This window comes from Bombina bombina, chromosome 5 (genome assembly GCF_027579735.1).
Source record: "Bombina bombina isolate aBomBom1 chromosome 5, aBomBom1.pri, whole genome shotgun sequence".
Lineage (NCBI taxonomy): Eukaryota > Metazoa > Chordata > Amphibia > Anura > Bombinatoridae > Bombina > Bombina bombina.
Genome location: NC_069503.1, coordinates 1,163,621,304 through 1,163,637,721, shown reverse-complemented (window position 1 = coordinate 1,163,637,721; position 16,418 = coordinate 1,163,621,304). Strand labels below are relative to the sequence as shown.

At 44.5% G+C, this 16,418-nt stretch overlaps 1 protein-coding gene across 1 annotated transcript in view; it reads left to right on the top strand.

The window, feature by feature from the left end:
- Positions 1-16,418, top strand: part of CPSF1 (cleavage and polyadenylation specific factor 1) — a gene marked incomplete in the record, with an annotated part of 548,143 nt that overhangs the window by 231,261 nt on the left and 300,464 nt on the right. Inside the window, 2 exon segments of the mRNA XM_053715990.1 lie at positions 2,209-2,298; positions 6,671-6,769. Coding sequence (XP_053571965.1) covers positions 2,209-2,298; positions 6,671-6,769 — 189 coding nt within the window.

The window sequence follows — 16,418 nt, the reverse complement described above, 5'->3', positions numbered from 1 at the left end:
GACTGCTGGCCAGCAGCCTCCAGAAAGGATTACAGCTCATTCTACTAGAGCTGTGGCTTCCACATGGGCCTTTAAAAATGAGGCTTCTGTTGAACAGATTTGCAAGGCGGCGACTTGGTCTTCGCTTCATACTTTTTCAAAATTCTACAAATTTGATACTTTTGCTTCTTCGGAGGCTATTTTTGGGAGAAAGGTTTTACAGGCAGTGGTACCTTCCGTTTAAGTACCTGCCTTGTCCCTCCCTTCATCCGTGTACTTTAGCTTTGGTATTGGTATCCCACAAGTAATGGATGATCCGTGGACTGGATACACCTTACATGAGAAAACACAATTTATGCTTACCTGATAAATTTATTTCTCTTGTGGTGTATCCAGTCCACGGCCCGCCCTGTCATTTTAAGGCAGGTAATTTTTAAATTTAAACTACAGTCACCACTGCACCCTATGGTTTCTCCTTTCTCTGCGTGTTTTCGGTCGAATGACTGGATATGGCAGTTAGGGGAGGAGCTATATAACAGCTCTGCTGTGGGTGTCCTTTTGCAACTTCCTGTTGGGAATGAGAATATCCCACAAGTAATGGATGATCCATGGACTGGATACACCACAAGAGAAATAAATTTATCAGGTAAGCATAAATTGTGTTTTTCCTCGACTGACTGGGCGAGTAGGGTAAGTGGGAGGGATACTTATAGCTTAGGCTCGAGTGTCTCTGCCTCCTCCTGGTGACCAGGTGTTGTATTCCCAACATCAATGAATGAATTTGTGGACTCTCCCTGCCAAGAAAGAAAAGAATTTATCAGGTAAGCATACATTTTGGGTTTTTTCTGCTGTTAATGGTATCAAGTGTCACTTGTTTCTAATTTGCATGCACATCTGCTGATATCTGTGACTCTGCATAGAAAGACTTAGTCAGTGTAAATCGAGCACTGCATGTTTATACAGTTTGAAGTCGCCACACCTCAATCTGCACAGGTGCGCCCGCTCACGTCACCACACCTTACTCTGCGCAGGTGCGCCCGCTCAAGTCACCACACCTTACTCTGCGCAGGTGCGCCCGCTCAAGTCACCACACCTTACTCTGCGCAGGTGCGCCCGCTCAAGTCACCACACCTCACTCTGCGCAGGTGCGCCCGCTCATGTCATCACACCTCTCTGCGCAGGTGCGCCCACTCACGTCACCACACGTCACTCTGTGCAGGTGCGCCCGCTCACGTCATCACACCTCTCTGCGCAGGTGCGCCTGCTCACGTCGCCACACCTCTCTGCGCAGGTGCGCCCGCTCACGTCACCACAACTCACTCTGCGCAGGTGCGCCCGCTCACGTCACCACAACTCACTCTGCGCAGGTGCGCCCGCTCATGTCACCACACCTTACTCTGTGCTGGTGCACCCGCTCACGTCGCCACACCTTACTCTGCGCAGGTGCGCCCGCTCATGTCACCACACCTTACTCTGTGCTGGTGCACCCGCTCACGTCGCCACACCTTACTCTGCGCAGGTGCGCCCCTGCTCACACTGTTCCAAAACTACATTCTACCTAAATTACACAGATTCCCACATCCTATATGGAAACCAGTTTAAGGAGATCACTTGAATCAATGCCAGAATTCAGGCGATTTCTTAACCTTTAAAGAGACATTAAACACTAAAGAAATCATTGCTGGAATCAAGTATTCAGAGCAAAGCTTAGCCTGAGAATAATTTGTACATGTGTTTTTAAAAATGATATTAGTAGTTTAAATATTTGAAATAATAATGGTAAAGTTAACCTTTTGTTGTAGGCAGGAACAATGCTCTTTGCTGAATATTCTTTTCAAACATTCTCCAAGGCTGTTTCAACTTTCCTTTCAACCTGTAGGTGCAACTTCCTTCCATCATCACCCGCACACATACAGGGTAGTGCCACATAACTGATTGATACTTGGAGAGAGGCCCCAACTGATTGGGCATTCAGAGGAAGTCATTTACTGAGTTTGCAGATCAAGCAATTAGGCCGGCTAACTGGGGAAATCACTTACAAACTGCTTGCAGCCCTTCTGAGCCGCAAGCATCTTGGACAGTGCTGATTTAACCTTTGTCCATCTCCTTATTAGGTGGACATTGGTACCCAGGCCATGGCGTCGCACACAACCTCTGACTCCATCTTAGAATCTTTAGACCTGCTTGGTACACAGAGAACCTCTGTAACCTACTTCTTTACTATTTCAGAAAAGTATCCGCCCACAAGTAGTAACAACCTTTGAGCTCCCTGGATGCCATGACATGTGGACAGTCGTATCTTCTGGCAAAAAAGATGAGGTGAGATGTCTGCAGGTGCTAGCTATCTTTATCTGAGGAGTTACCTATAATTCTTCTCTTTGCCCTCATGTTTCCTTTCATATGGCTGTTTCTCTTAATTGACCCTTCTCTCTTCCTGTGCTTCTGTTTTCTTCATAAATGGAAAGAGCCCACAGCTGCATTCATTACTTGTGGGAATTCAGAACCTGGCCACCAGGAGGAGGCAAAGACACCCCAGCCAAAGGCTTAAATACTCCTCCCACTCCCCCGGTGATTTTTGTCCCAGGAGGTTGGCAGAGAAGTGTTAGAAGTTTTGGATAGTCTCTTATGGAGGGTAGTACTCTTCGGCATGGGACTGGAGTTTTAAGTAGTCCTGTCAGCCTCTCAGTGAAAGTATTGGGTGAAAGTTAGAGTCCGGAGATGCAGGAGAGTCTTTCTGCGAAACCATCCTGACTCATTGCTCCACAATCAATCAGCGTTGACGAGTTTCGCTGGCTGATTTTTTCTCTCAAGTCCATGGCAGAAGCGACGCTATTTCTGTCACACTTGAAGGGCCGTGTTCCTGTTCCACGGTGTAGATTCCGGTAAGATCGTTTGATTTTACTTTCATCATGGATGTATTGTAATTTCAACTGTTTAACCGAGAGGGGCTACAACGTTTTGGGGATAACTTTAACATAGGGTCTCAGTGAGGCTCCTTTTTGTATCTAGGAATCAAGGGTTATAATCTCCTGAGGGGGATTATTGAGCAGGGGGGTTTATAATAATGTTTGTTATGTGATTCTGTCTGCTACTGTGTAGTGTTGCTTTGGCTAATGGCTATTTTGGAACATAGCGGCCTATGTCTAGTGACGCAGCCTTTTCGGTTGGGCACGCTTTTGCATGGACTGCACGGTTTACCTTGTGACTCCATTTCTGTTTTCCTTACCGAGTGGCGATGGAGAAATCCTGGTCCGCTGGTGTCTGGTTCTCTGGAGGCGGCAGTGTCCCAGTTATGAAGGATTCTTGAAGACGGATGTCACTGATTCAGACTCTACTTCTTGTGAAGAATATGAATTGGCCCTGGTGATACATGTCCATCAGTTATGTTCCGAATGCCGGTTTATAGTGCTCTGTTCCTCAGGATCGGGGAATCGGTTGCCCACTTCTTACAAAACAAGTTCCCTACCATCAACTCTTACTACGCATGCAGGTAACCCAAACGCTAATTATCCTTTCTAGGGAGTGTGGCCTGTTCCCACATCAGGGGGTCAGCCTTCGGGGCCGGTGTTTCCTTTTGTCCTGGCGGAGGTATGTTGCGCCGATCGTTATAGACTGGCGCGCCTTTGTGTCCTACTATGGCACGTTTTTGGTTTTGCTGGAGGAGTCCACTCTTCATGGGTCTGGGGTTTCTCAGTCTTACTCTTCGACTGGCTTGCATACATAGACATAAGGGGATGAAGTAATCTTCTTATAGTCTTTGTTATTTGAGATCTGCGACGACATGCTCAGTCGTTCCCAAATTTTTCGGGAACTAGAGTGTTCTTTCCTGTTGTGGGTTGGAGGCTTGGAGGATTTAGGTCCTTCATACCGCCGTTCTTACGGTTTTGCCTTTCATGGTCTCTTTGGAAGTGTCCTTTTAGGACTTGTTCCTTTTAAAGGTTCTCTTCCTTTGGGTCGAGACTTTCCGGACTAAGTCTGGTTTTTCTGGCGGCTTTGGTCGCTTTATTAAGAAGTGAAGGCCTTGAGGCTCTGTCTTCCTTCTGGAGTTAGTCGACTCCATATCAGGGGCGATAGGAGGTGTTGTCTCTTTTTCCAAGCTTTTTGCTTAGGGGATGTTTTTCTGCCTGGGCTCGGGATGTTTTGCATTCTTCTCCCTTGGGTGTGGTCCTCTGGAACGTTAATCTGAAAGGATTTTGGAGACTAGCCTTTTTGGAGACTAGCCTTTTCTTTCGGGTGACTCTGTTCTCTTTTTCATTTCCCTTAGTGCTGCTGGGGGGGGGGGGGGGGGTTTACCTCCGGCTAAGGGTGTTCTCTTAAATTTGGGCTGGGTATTACGAGTGAGTCCTGTACCGGTTTCCCGGTTCTCATCCCCTGTGAGGTCTGATTGCTTCAGACGGGGTATATTGTGTTGCCTGAGGGTGTTGTTCATTCTAGGACGATTCTGGGTCCCAGGTCCAGAGTTCTTGTCTTGGATCCTTCTCGGATGTCTGGAGACTTATGATCCGGTGGACTGGTTCAGGACGACCCAGTATTTTTCAGGGACCCTATGTTGCGACATAGGGGCTAGCTCATTGGGCTTGCAAGCAGGTAGGCCAGAGTTCACATCCACCTTCGGGTACTAGTTATATTTATTGCTCCTCTATGGGGAGTTTTTTTTTTTCTCTGTTGGGTCAACAGTGGTGTCTGGATGATTTTTCATTCGGTACGTGTTTTGATCATACTAGGGCTTCATGTCTTGTGGACATGTATGCTGTGCTTATCTGTGCCCTTCCCTTTGGAGGGGATAGTTTATCTTCCTTATGAGTTGGGGTTTCCTTTCTCTGGAGGGTCTTTATCCTGCCCTGTGTAGGAGGTTGGATCAGGTGGATTATTTCTGTAAGGGGCAGCATCTGCTGCTTTGTGGGCTCTGTTCCACTTGTTGGAAATTGATCTCTCTAGGTAGAGACTGTCTAAGAGAGTTGTGACAGGTCTTCCTACGGATCTATTGCACTTTTCTCTGTTCCAGGTCCTAGGGGGTTCTCCTTGGGAGTGTCTTATTTTGGAGGAGCGGATTGGGTTGGCACCCGAGCTCTGTTGGGGAAGGTGAGTCCCCCCTTTTTCTTTCCATTCCCTGGGGGCTTGTGGTGGGGTCTTTCTGTCCCCTGTCTATCAGACATGTCTATCACTTGGGCTGGTCCGGTGTTGGAGCAGAATCTGAGATCTGTTGCTCTGCTATTTCATCCTCGGAGCATTCGAGGTACAATAAGCCTTTTTGAGGTTTCTCCTTTCTCCACATTCAGGATTTGTGGGAAGGACTGGCGGCTCTTAGCCTGCGACGTTATCCGCTGGTTAGTGGATACTTAGCAATCTAAAGGATCCTATCTTCAGCTGCTTTCTACTTGCCCTGCAAGTATTTAAGTTTCAGAGTCCTTTTTAGATGACTGCAGCGTGCAGTGTTTTTGCCTCAGGTGTTGTTCGTCAGACCTATCTGAGCTGGCTGCACGAGGTTTTGTTCTGAATATTTTGGTATTCTGAGCTACCTTTTTGCCACTTGGGGACCTTCGTCTTCAGTTGCTTCTAGAGTGCGGTTGCACTGTGTTAGGGGAAGATCCTCTCTCTGTTTCAGACTCCCGGCCTTATCCCATGGTTTCTGTATTTTTGTGGTCTGGGTGTTGCCTCCCCTTGTTTATACGAGACTGATTGGGTCTCAGTTAGCCTGACCCGGTTTCTCAGGTTTTTGCTCTGTTTTTATTTAGGACTCGTTGTGCCCTTTTTTTCTGGAGTTCCTTATTCTAGCTGAAAGCTAGCTCAGCATACTAATGCTCTGTGGCTACTCTGCAATGTAGCAAATCGAGGGTTGCAAGTTCGATCCCTGGCGAGGTCTACTCAGCCTTTCCTCCTTATGAGGTTGATAAAATGAGCAGCGCCTGTGTCCCCTAAGGGGGATTAGCTGCGCTTTACAAGTACAATCATGTTTTTTCCCTGTCTTTTCTTCTTTGTGGAAGAATACGGTAGTTTGTTCCCTTTCTTTAGTAAGCAGTGTGTTGTTTTGGAGACCGACTGCTGGGGATGGTGTCTCTTGGAGGCTGTTGACTCAGTTGAGTCTAGTTCCTGCGGTCTTTAGCAAGGCTGTGGACTATCTGTGGGTCAGTGTCCTTGGGCTTTTTCTTTTTGTTTTTCAAAGTTGTTCTCGGCTTCGGACGAAGCAGGATTTTGTTTGGTAGGGGTTTTCAGGCCTGGTGCCCTCAGAATGGGCCGCCTCTTGTACCCTCCCGTTATTGCATTCAGTGTCCTCTGTAGCTTGGGTATTGTTTTCCCAAAAGTAATGAATGCAGCTGTGGACTCTATTTATGAAGTAAAACATAAATTATGCTTACCTGATAATTTTCTTTTCTTCAGATGGAAAGAGTCCACAGCTCCCCAGCCGTATTTTTTCTGTGGGGCATCTGTTATTTTTATTCTTCTGGCACCTTTTCACCCTGGTATTTCTTCTACTGTTCCTTGTAACTCGGCAGAATGACTGAGGGATGAGGGAAGTGGGAGGAGTGTTTAAGCCTTTGGCTGGGGTGTCTTCTCCTGGTGGCCAGGTTCAGAATTCCCAAAAGTGAATGCAGCTATGGGCTCTTTCCATCTGAAGAAAAGAATTATCAGGTAAGTATAATTTTTGTTTTTTTCTCCCTAAAATGAATTGCATGCGTATCTTCTCTTGCAGTCTGAGAATTTAAAGGATGAGACAGATGCTGTATCAGAAGAGATAGAGGACAAAAACAGACATGGCTTCCTCATCTTGAGTCGAGAAGATTCCACTATGGTGAGCATGAATATTTAAAGTGAACACAAGTGTGTAGTGTGCCCCTCACATCCAGAAGACGGGCCCTGTAACCCCAGTACGTCCCCACCCCAGAGGCAGAAACTTTTTTCACTTTCTGCAATGAGATTTATTTTTATTTTTTAAGTGAAAACAATTCTGCAGGTCATTTTGAAATATAACAAAATGTAAATTAAGCAGTTACACTGCAGCAGTTGATTAATGGACCAGTAAATACAGTAGATTTGCATGATAACAAGACCATGCAATAGCATTTAGTCTGAACTTCAAATGAGTAGTAGATTTTTTTTTTTTTAGTTGTCTATTTCTACTCCTGTATCATGTGACAGCAATCAGCCAATCACAAATGCATAGATGTATATTCTGTGAGTTCTTGCACATAACTTCTGGAAATGTTTGCGCTAGACCCTAGACTACGTTAGATAAATAACATAAAATAGAACGATGACTATCTAATATAATATCCGTATATACGTTAGATGTATGTAACAGTGACTGTCTAATTCAGTATCCGTATAGGATTCTACCAAATGCGGTATCTAGTATTAAACAGAGAATCTTAGCATTAAATGTTTACATTAAGCTGTATATGATACACAATGGGCATTATGAACCCAGATATGCCAAAACTTGATTTGTCCACAGCTTATGTCCACAAGTGATAGGATATATATTAGTTCCTAGCTCCAGGAGAATATAAATATAGTACCTTGAATGCCAAATCCAAAAGATGTTCTCTGTGGTAACAGCAGATGTTTCTGAAGATTAAACTTGGTGCCGTTTGATCCAGTTAAGTAATACAATGCCTGTGTTGTGCCGTTTCTGTCCAGCCATGTTAATCCTCTCCTTGGCTCGGTATGCAGTAGATATTGAAAGGGAAAAAGAAAAAAGCGCACAAAGGACAAATTCAAGTGAAATTTTATTTACACATAAAAACACGCAACACACATTGTTGCACTTACTAGATAGTGTTTAAAAACTGGCATTCAAAGATATCGTGATGGTGGTGCTGCTCGTTCACGCTGACAACCAGGTCAGATCAAATAGCCTGCTTGAGCTTAACCGCTGTCTCTGCCGGGTTTCCAGACACTCAGGCAGTACAAGAGAGCCAAGGTGGTTCGGAGACGCAGATACTTTGTCCGCTTCTTAAGTTCCTCAACGTGTTTCCCAAGGTCCGCGGCCAGGCTTTCTCAAGAGGTGGTGATAACGGATTTTTCAAAAATTGCGCCCTTTACTATTTAAAGGTAAATCTGTTCACACCTATTACAGTGTGGGGTGTGTTCTTATTTCTTACTTGGCAAAAATAGCTCAAAAGTAATTTTTAACAGATACAATGCGATCACAACATGAATACATAATGGTTACATAAATATGTTAAAAATACACGCAAATTAATTTACAAATAAAATAATAATTTATACGTTAGCATTAAAATAGGTTTATAACCTTTACTATAATTGCACTTCATGTTCCTATTTTTATTTATGTATTACGAGCAGAATACAGGAATGGGAAAAGTCCCCTATTTTATTCCTATATTAATTGAGTGGAGACCACATTTTTGCCCTTTGTATTCGTTGTTAACATATGCGGTGAATATCCGCATTTGCCATTTTCCTTTTGTATATGTCTCAGTACATAATCCTACAGATAAACATCGGTGGGATTTTCCAAATGACACTTAGTAACTATATTTGCCTCCTATTCGATTCTTTGGTCTAATATAAATGTTTTCAACTAGTGCGGTGTTTACCTTATTGCATGCGCAGTCTTGTACTTCTTGCAATTGACGTTAATCAAGTTCTAAAGTAAGTATATTTATGTACACTATGCTCACCTGGCGGTGTATCACTCGTATCAATCATAATTTGGTGAATATTAATATCTCGTACCATTATAAATCGGATTCATTATGCTCTTATCCTAATGAATCTATATCTATGTAATAACAGCAGCATCTACACTTTAAATAGATATAGCGAAGCAATAAAGAGTATATCTATATAACGAAAACAAGTCCTTTCTTCTAGGGGGTAATTTCTTCTAGGGGGTATTATCATGATAGTGTGTGTAGTTGCAGGGTAAGATTTTAAAATATTAACATTATCATTGTAAACGGTGTGCTACTATACTAGATATTATGACACATTACATGAAAGCTGCTAAGTCTATATCTATATTGAGACCTAAGGGTTGAAGAGTTTTGAGTTTGTATATACATTTTGTCTCAAGCTCCTCAGTTCTAGTAGTCTATTAGATTTTGATGAGGGTACCCAATCAATCAGTTGTATTTCTTTCTAATGACACGGTGAGTCAGTTTTAAACTAGGTGAGCTTTCCTGCTGCCGGGCAGATTTACATGGAGATAAGTGCCAATTTTTATTCTCTGAAAGGAAAAGAGAAATCCTGGCACTTTGACAGTTAATTCTGTTTGGGATTTTATACAATCAGCTTATTAGAGGTTAATTGGTCATTGTATGGCAGTTATGTAGGCACTGGGGACGATATGGAGGCTCAGTTTAATTGAAGTGTTTGTGTTTGGCATATTATGCAGCACTGTTTGTTATTTCATGACTTGTCTGCATTTACTGTACTCTCATCATAGTACATAAGACTGTCTTTCTTAACTCAGGCTTGGGTTCGGGATGTACTGGATCCCTGGGTGGTGGACATTGTGTCCCGGGGATACAGATTAGGGTTCAAAACCTTTCCTCCCAGGGGCAGGTTTCTGCTCTCCAGATTATCTGTAGACCAGATAAAGAGAGGCGTTCTTAAACTGTGTCCGGGACCTTTTCGACCTAGGAGTGATGGTGCCTGTCCCAATGCAGGAACAGGGTCTGGGATTCTACTCCAATCTGTTTGTGGTTCCTAAAAAAGAGGGAACTTTCAGGCCAATTTTAGATCTTAAAAGTCTAAACAAGTTTTTCAGGGTACCGTCCTTCAAGATGGAAACTATTCGTTCCATTATTCCCTTGGTTCAAGAGGGTCAATTCATGACAACCGTAGATTTGAAGGATGCGTACCTATGTGTTCCCATTCACAGGGATCATCACAAGTTTGAGGTTCGCCTTTCTAGACAAACACTTCCAGTTTGTGGCTCTTCCTTTCGGCCTTGCCAGAGCTCCTAGAATTTTCTAAAAAGTCCTGGGAGCCCTGTTTGCGGTGCTTCGGTTGCGGGGCATTGCAGTGGCGCCTTATCTGGACGACATTCTGGTCCAAGCGCCATCCTTTCATCAAGCAAGCTCCCACACGGAGATGTTATCTTTTCTTTTACAAGATATGACGAGTCCACGGATTTCATCCTTATGGGATATCGCCTCCTGGTCAGCAGGAGGAGGCAAAGAGCACCACAGCAGAGCTGTATATATAGCTCCTCCCTTCCCTCCCACGCAAGTCATTCTCTTTGCCTGCGTTAGTGATAGGAGAGAGGTAAAGTGAGGTGTTAGTTTAGATTCTTCAATCAATTTTTTTTTTATTTTTAAATGGTGCCAGTGTGTACTATTTTACTCAGGGTACAGCTATGGGGTCTGTGCAGATCACATCCATTCCTCTGTGACTCCCAGTCTGTGTGCTGCCCTGATGCATATGGTATTAGCAGATTTTATCTAAGACCCAGTTTGTTCCCACAGATTCCTGGACCTCCTTGCATTGTGGGACAAGTCATGTTGTTACTCAACATGGAGGTATGTGCAGTCTTTTACTTTCTGTGACACCTAGTACCTCAGAAAGGACTGTCTTTTCCCTTTGTAAGCTGGCCTATGTCTGTGTCCTACTATATACGGGTCTGAAGGCTGCTATCATTATTGGGCATATTATGACATAATGAATATATGGGGTGCGTTAGTAATGTGCGTTTTTTATCACACTATGTAACCCTTTCATGTGTGAGCTGACGCTGGGGATGTATTGGAGTAGTGCACTCCGGATAACGTTATTTTTTAATACACTTGCGGCAGTGATTTCATAGTAGGAGTTGTGAAATTGACTGGGGAACTGGCTTTAATGTTTGGCACTTTTATGAGGTGCAACGTTTACTCCGGCGGCTCCATTTCTCTTGTTAAGTGTATCCAGTCCACGGATCATCCATTACTTGTGGGATATTCTCCTTCCCAACAGGAAGTTGCAAGAGGATCACCCACAGCAGAGCTGCTATATAGCTCCTCCCCTCACTGCCATATCCAGTCATTCTCTTGCAACTCTCAACTAAGATGGAGGTCGTAAGAGGACTGTGGTGTTTTATACTTAGTTTATTTCTTCAATCAAAAGTTTGTTATTTTTAAATGGTACCGGAGTGTACTGTTTATGTCAGGCAGTATTTAGAAGAAGAATCTGCCTGCGTTTTCTATGATCTTAGCAGAAGTAACTAAGATCCTTTGCTGTTCTCACATATTCTGAGGAGTGAGGTAACTTCAGAGGGGGAATAGCGTGCAGGTTTTCCTGTAATAAGGTATGTGCAGTTAAAATATTTTTCTAGGGATGGAATTTGCTAGAAAATGCTGCTGATACCGAAGTAATGTAAGTAAAGCCTTAAATGCAGTGATAGCGACTGGTATCAGGCTTATTAATAGAGATACATACTCTTATAAAAGTGTATTTTAAAACGTTTGCTGGCATGTTTAATCGTTTTTTACATATGTTTGGTGATAAAACTTATTGGGGCCTAGTTTTTTCCACATGGCTGGCTTGAATTTTGCCTAGAAACAGTTCCCTGAGGCTTCCCACTGTTGTAATATGAGTGGGAGGGGCCTATTTTGGCGTTTTTTTGCACAGCAAAAATTACAGACACAGACATCCAGCTTCTTCCTGCATGATCCAGGACTTCTCTGAAGGGCTCAAAAGGCTTCAAAAGTCGTATTGAGGGAGGTAAAAAGCCACAGTAGAGCTGTGGCAGTTGTTGTGACTGTTTAAAAAACGTTTTTGTCATTTGTTATTCCGTTTTTGGTATTAAGGGGTTAATCATCCATTTGCAAGTGGGTGCAATGCTCTGCTAACTTATTACATACACTGTAAAAATTTCGTTAGTGTAACTGCATTTTTTCACTGTTATTTCAAAATTTGGGAAAATTTGTGTTTCTTAAAGGCGCAGTAACGTTTTTTATATTGCTTGTAAACTTGTTTTAAAGTGTTTTCCAAGCTTGCTAGTCTCATTGCTAGTCTGTTTAAACATGTCTGACACAGAGGAACCTACTTGTTCATTATGTTTGAAAGCCATGGTGGAGCCCCATAGGAGAATGTGTACTAAATGTATTGATTTCACCTTAAACAGTAAAGATCAGTCTTTATCTATAAAAGAATTATCACCAGAGGGTTCTGTCGAGGGGGAAGTTATGCCGACTAACTCTCCCCACGTGTCAGACCCTTCGCCTCCCGCTCAGGGGACGCACGCTAATATGGCGCCAATTACATCAGGGACGCCCATAGCGATTACCTTGCAGGACATGGCTGCAATCATGAATAATACCCTGTCAGAGGTATTATCTAGATTGCCTGAATTAAGAGTCAAGCGCGATAGCTCTGGGGTTAGGAGAGATACAGAGCGCGCAAATGCTGTTAGAGCCATGTCTGATACTGCGTCACAGTATGCAGAACATGAGGACGGAGAGCTTCAGTCTGTGGGTGACATCTCTGACTCGGGGAAACCTGATTCAGAGATTTCTAATTTTAAATTTAAGCTTGAGAACCTCCGTGTATTGCTTGGGGAGGTATTAGCTGCTCTGAATGACTGTAACACAGTTGCAATTCCAGAGAAATTGTGTAGGCTGGATAGATACTATGCGGTGCCGGTGTGTACTGACGTTTTTCCTATACCTAAAAGGCTTACAGAAATTATTAGCAAGGAGTGGGATAGACCCGGTGTGCCCTTTTCCCCACCTTCTATATTTAGAAAAATGTTTCCAATAGACGCCACTACACGGGACTTATGGCAGACGGTTACCTAAGGTGGAGGGAGCAGTTTCTACTTTAGCAAAGCGTACCACTATCCCGGTTGAGGACAGTTGTGCTTTTTCAGATCCAATGGATAAAAAATTGGAGGGTTACCTTAAGAAAATGTTTATTCAACAAGGTTTTATTTTACAGCCCCTTGCATGCATTGCGCCTGTCACTGCTGCGGCGGCATTCTGGTTTGAGGCCCTGGAAGAGGCCATCCAGACAGCTCCATTGAATGAAATTATTGACAAGCTTAGAACGCTTAAGCTAGCTAACTCATTTGTTTCTGATGCCATTGTTCATTTGACTAAACTAACGGCTAAGAATTCCAGATTCGCCATCCAGGCGCGTAGGGCGCTATGGCTTAAATCCTGGTCAGCTGACGTGACTTCAAAGTCTAAATTACTCAACATTCCTTTCAAGGGGCAGACCTTATTCGGGCCTGGCTTGAAGGAAATTATTGCTGACATTACTGGAGGCAAGGGTCATACCCTTCCTCAGGACAGGGCCAAATCAAAGGCCAAACAGTCTAATTTTCGTGCCTTTCGAAATTTCAAGGCAGGAGCAGCATCAACTTCCTCCGCTTCAAAACAAGAGGGAACTGTTGCTCATTCCAGACAGGCCTGGAAACCTAACCTGTCCTGGAACAAGGGCAAGCAGGCCAGAAAGCCTGCTGCTGCCCCCAAGACAGCATGAAGGAACGGCCCCCTATCCGGAAACGGATCTAGTGGGGGGCAGACTTTCTCTCTTCGCCCAGGCGTGGGCAAGAGATGTTCAGGATCCCTGGGCGTTGGAGATCATATCTCAGGGATATCTTCTGGACTTCAAAGCTTCTCCTCCACAAGGGAGATTTCATCTTTCAAGGTTATCAGCAAACCAGATAAAGAAAGAGGCATTCCTAAGCTGTGTGCAAGACCTCCTAGTAATGGGAGTGATCCATCCAGTTCCGCGGACGGAACAAGGACAGGGATTTTATTCAAATCTGTTTGTGGTTCCCAAGAAAGAGGGAACCTTCAGACCAATCTTGGATCTAAAGATCTTAAACAAATTCCTCAGAGTTCCATCATTCAAAATGGAAACTATTCGGACCAGCCTACCCATGATCCAAGAGGGTCAGTACATGACCACAGTGGACTTAAAGGATGCCTACCTTCACATACCGATTCACAAAGATCATCATCGGTTCCTAAGGTTTGCCTTTCTAGACAGGCATTACCAATTTGTAGCTCTTCCCTTCGGGTTGGCCACTGCCCCGAGAATTTTTACAAAGGTTCTGGGCTCACTTCTGGCGGTTCTAAGACCGCGAGGCATAGCGGTGGCTCCGTATCTAGACGACATCCTGATACAGGCGTCAAGCTTTCAAATTGCCAAGTCTCATACAGAGATAGTTCTGGCATTTCTGAGGTCGCATTGGTGGAAAGTGAACGTGGAAAAGAGTTCTCTATCACCACTCACAAGAGTCTCCTTCCTAGGGACTCTTATAGATTCTGTAGAGATGAAAATTTACCTGACGGAGTCCAGGTTATCAAAACTTCTAAATGCTTGCCGTGTCCTTCATTCCATTCCACGCCCGTCAGTGGCTCAGTGCATGGAAGTAATCGGCTTAATGGTAGCGGCAATGGACATAGTGCCATTTGCGCGCCTGCATCTCAGACCGCTGCAATTATGCATGCTAAGTCAGTGGAATGGGGATTACTCAGATTTGTCCCCTCTACTAAATCTGGATCAAGAGACCAGAGATTCTCTTCTCTGGTGGCTTTCTCGGGTCCATCTGTCCAAGGGTATGACCTTTCGCAGGCCAGATTGGACGATTGTAACAGATGCCAGCCTTCTAGGTTGGGGCGCAGTCTGGAACTCCCTGAAGGCTCAGGGATCGTGGACTCAGGAGGAGAAACTCCTCCCAATAAATATTCTGGAGTTAAGAGCAATATTCAAGGCTCTTCTAGCTTGGCCTCAGTTAGCAACACTGAGGTTCATCAGATTTCAGTCGGACAACATCACGACTGTGGCTTACATCAACCATCAAGGGGGAACCAGGAGTTCCCTAGCGATGTTAGAAGTCTCAAAGATAATTCGCTGGGCAGAGTCTCACTCTTGCCACCTGTCAGCGATCCACATCCCAGGCGTAGAGAACTGGGAGGCGGATTTTCTAAGTCGTCAGACTTTTCATCCGGGGGAGTGGGAACTCCATCCGGAGGTGTTTGCTCAACTGGTCCATCGTTGGGGCAAACCAGAACTGGATCTCATGGCGTCTCGCCAGAACGCCAAGCTTCCTTGTTACGGATCCAGGTCCAGGGACCCGGGAGCAACGCTGATAGATGCTCTAGCAGCTCCTTGGTTCTTCAACCTGGCCTATGTGTTTCCACCGTTTCCTCTGCTCCCTCGACTGATTGCCAAAATCAAACAGGAGAGAGCATCGGTGATTCTGATAGCGCCTGCATGGCCACGCAGGACCTGGTATGCAGACCTAGTGGACATGTCATCTCTTCCACCATGGACTCTGCCTCTGAGGCAGGACCTTCTAATACAAAGTCATTTCAATCATCCAAATCTAATTTCTCTGAGACTGACTGCATGGAGATTGAACGCTTGATTCTATCAAGGCGTGGCTTCTCCGAGTCAGTCATTGATACCTTAATACAGGCTCGGAAGCCTGTCACCAGGAAAATCTACCATAAGATATGGCGTAAATATCTTTATTGGTGTGAATCCAAGAGTTACTCATGGAGTAAGGTTAGGATTCCTAGGATATTGTCCTTTCTCCAAGAGGGTTTGGACAAAGGCTTATCAGCTAGTTCTTTAAAAGGACAGATCTCTGCTCTATCTATTCTTTTGCACAAGCGTCTGGCAGAAGTTCCAGACGTCCAGGCATTTTGTCAGGCTTTGGTTAGGATTAAGCCTGTGTTTAAAACTGTTGCTCCCCCGTGGAGCTTAAACTTGGTTCTTAAAGTTCTTCAGGGAGTTCCGTTTGAACCTCTTCATTCCATTGATATTAAACTTTTATCTTGGAAAGTTCTGTTTTTGATGGCTATTTCCTCGGCTCGAAGAGTCTCTGAGTTATCTAAACATGAAATAACACCTGTGAAGGGGAGACCCTTGTGTCTCACAAACGTAATCTTCCAGAAGTGAAAAGACTCACAAGATGATGTGCCGACAGCACTGCTTATTGTAATTGCACAATTCCTATTTATCCCCGAAATCACAGTCTCTCCTTATTAGCCACTACGGACTTACCCTCTCTTCACGGCCTCATTTTATTCTGCCCTCCGTGAGATGAACCATTTGGGAGACCTCTCTCCTAGGTTTTCAGTGTACCGCCAACCTTCAGCTTGGAACTTGTTCACACAAGCTGGAAGCTGCAGCGTGCAGCTAGAGCCTCCGACACACACCCTCACTCCGGGGCTCCGAAGGATGACGTCAGACGTCGTGGCCGGCTTCTGAGGGGGAGTGGATACCAGGATAGTGAAGACGGGGAAAAAGGTAAGTTGGCAACGGTCAATCACCTCCTTATTAGCTGAGACCTCCAGGAATCCACCAACTGCTCAAGCTCCACTGATTAGGCTCAAACAAGAACAAAAAGACAAAAGTTCGGAGCTGCAGTTAAAACTGGGTGAATTTATTCAATCTTAAGATCGGTTACAAGTGTAGCAATATTTCATGCCCCTAGTAAACACAGCTTACGCGTTTCGGCAATACGCCGTACT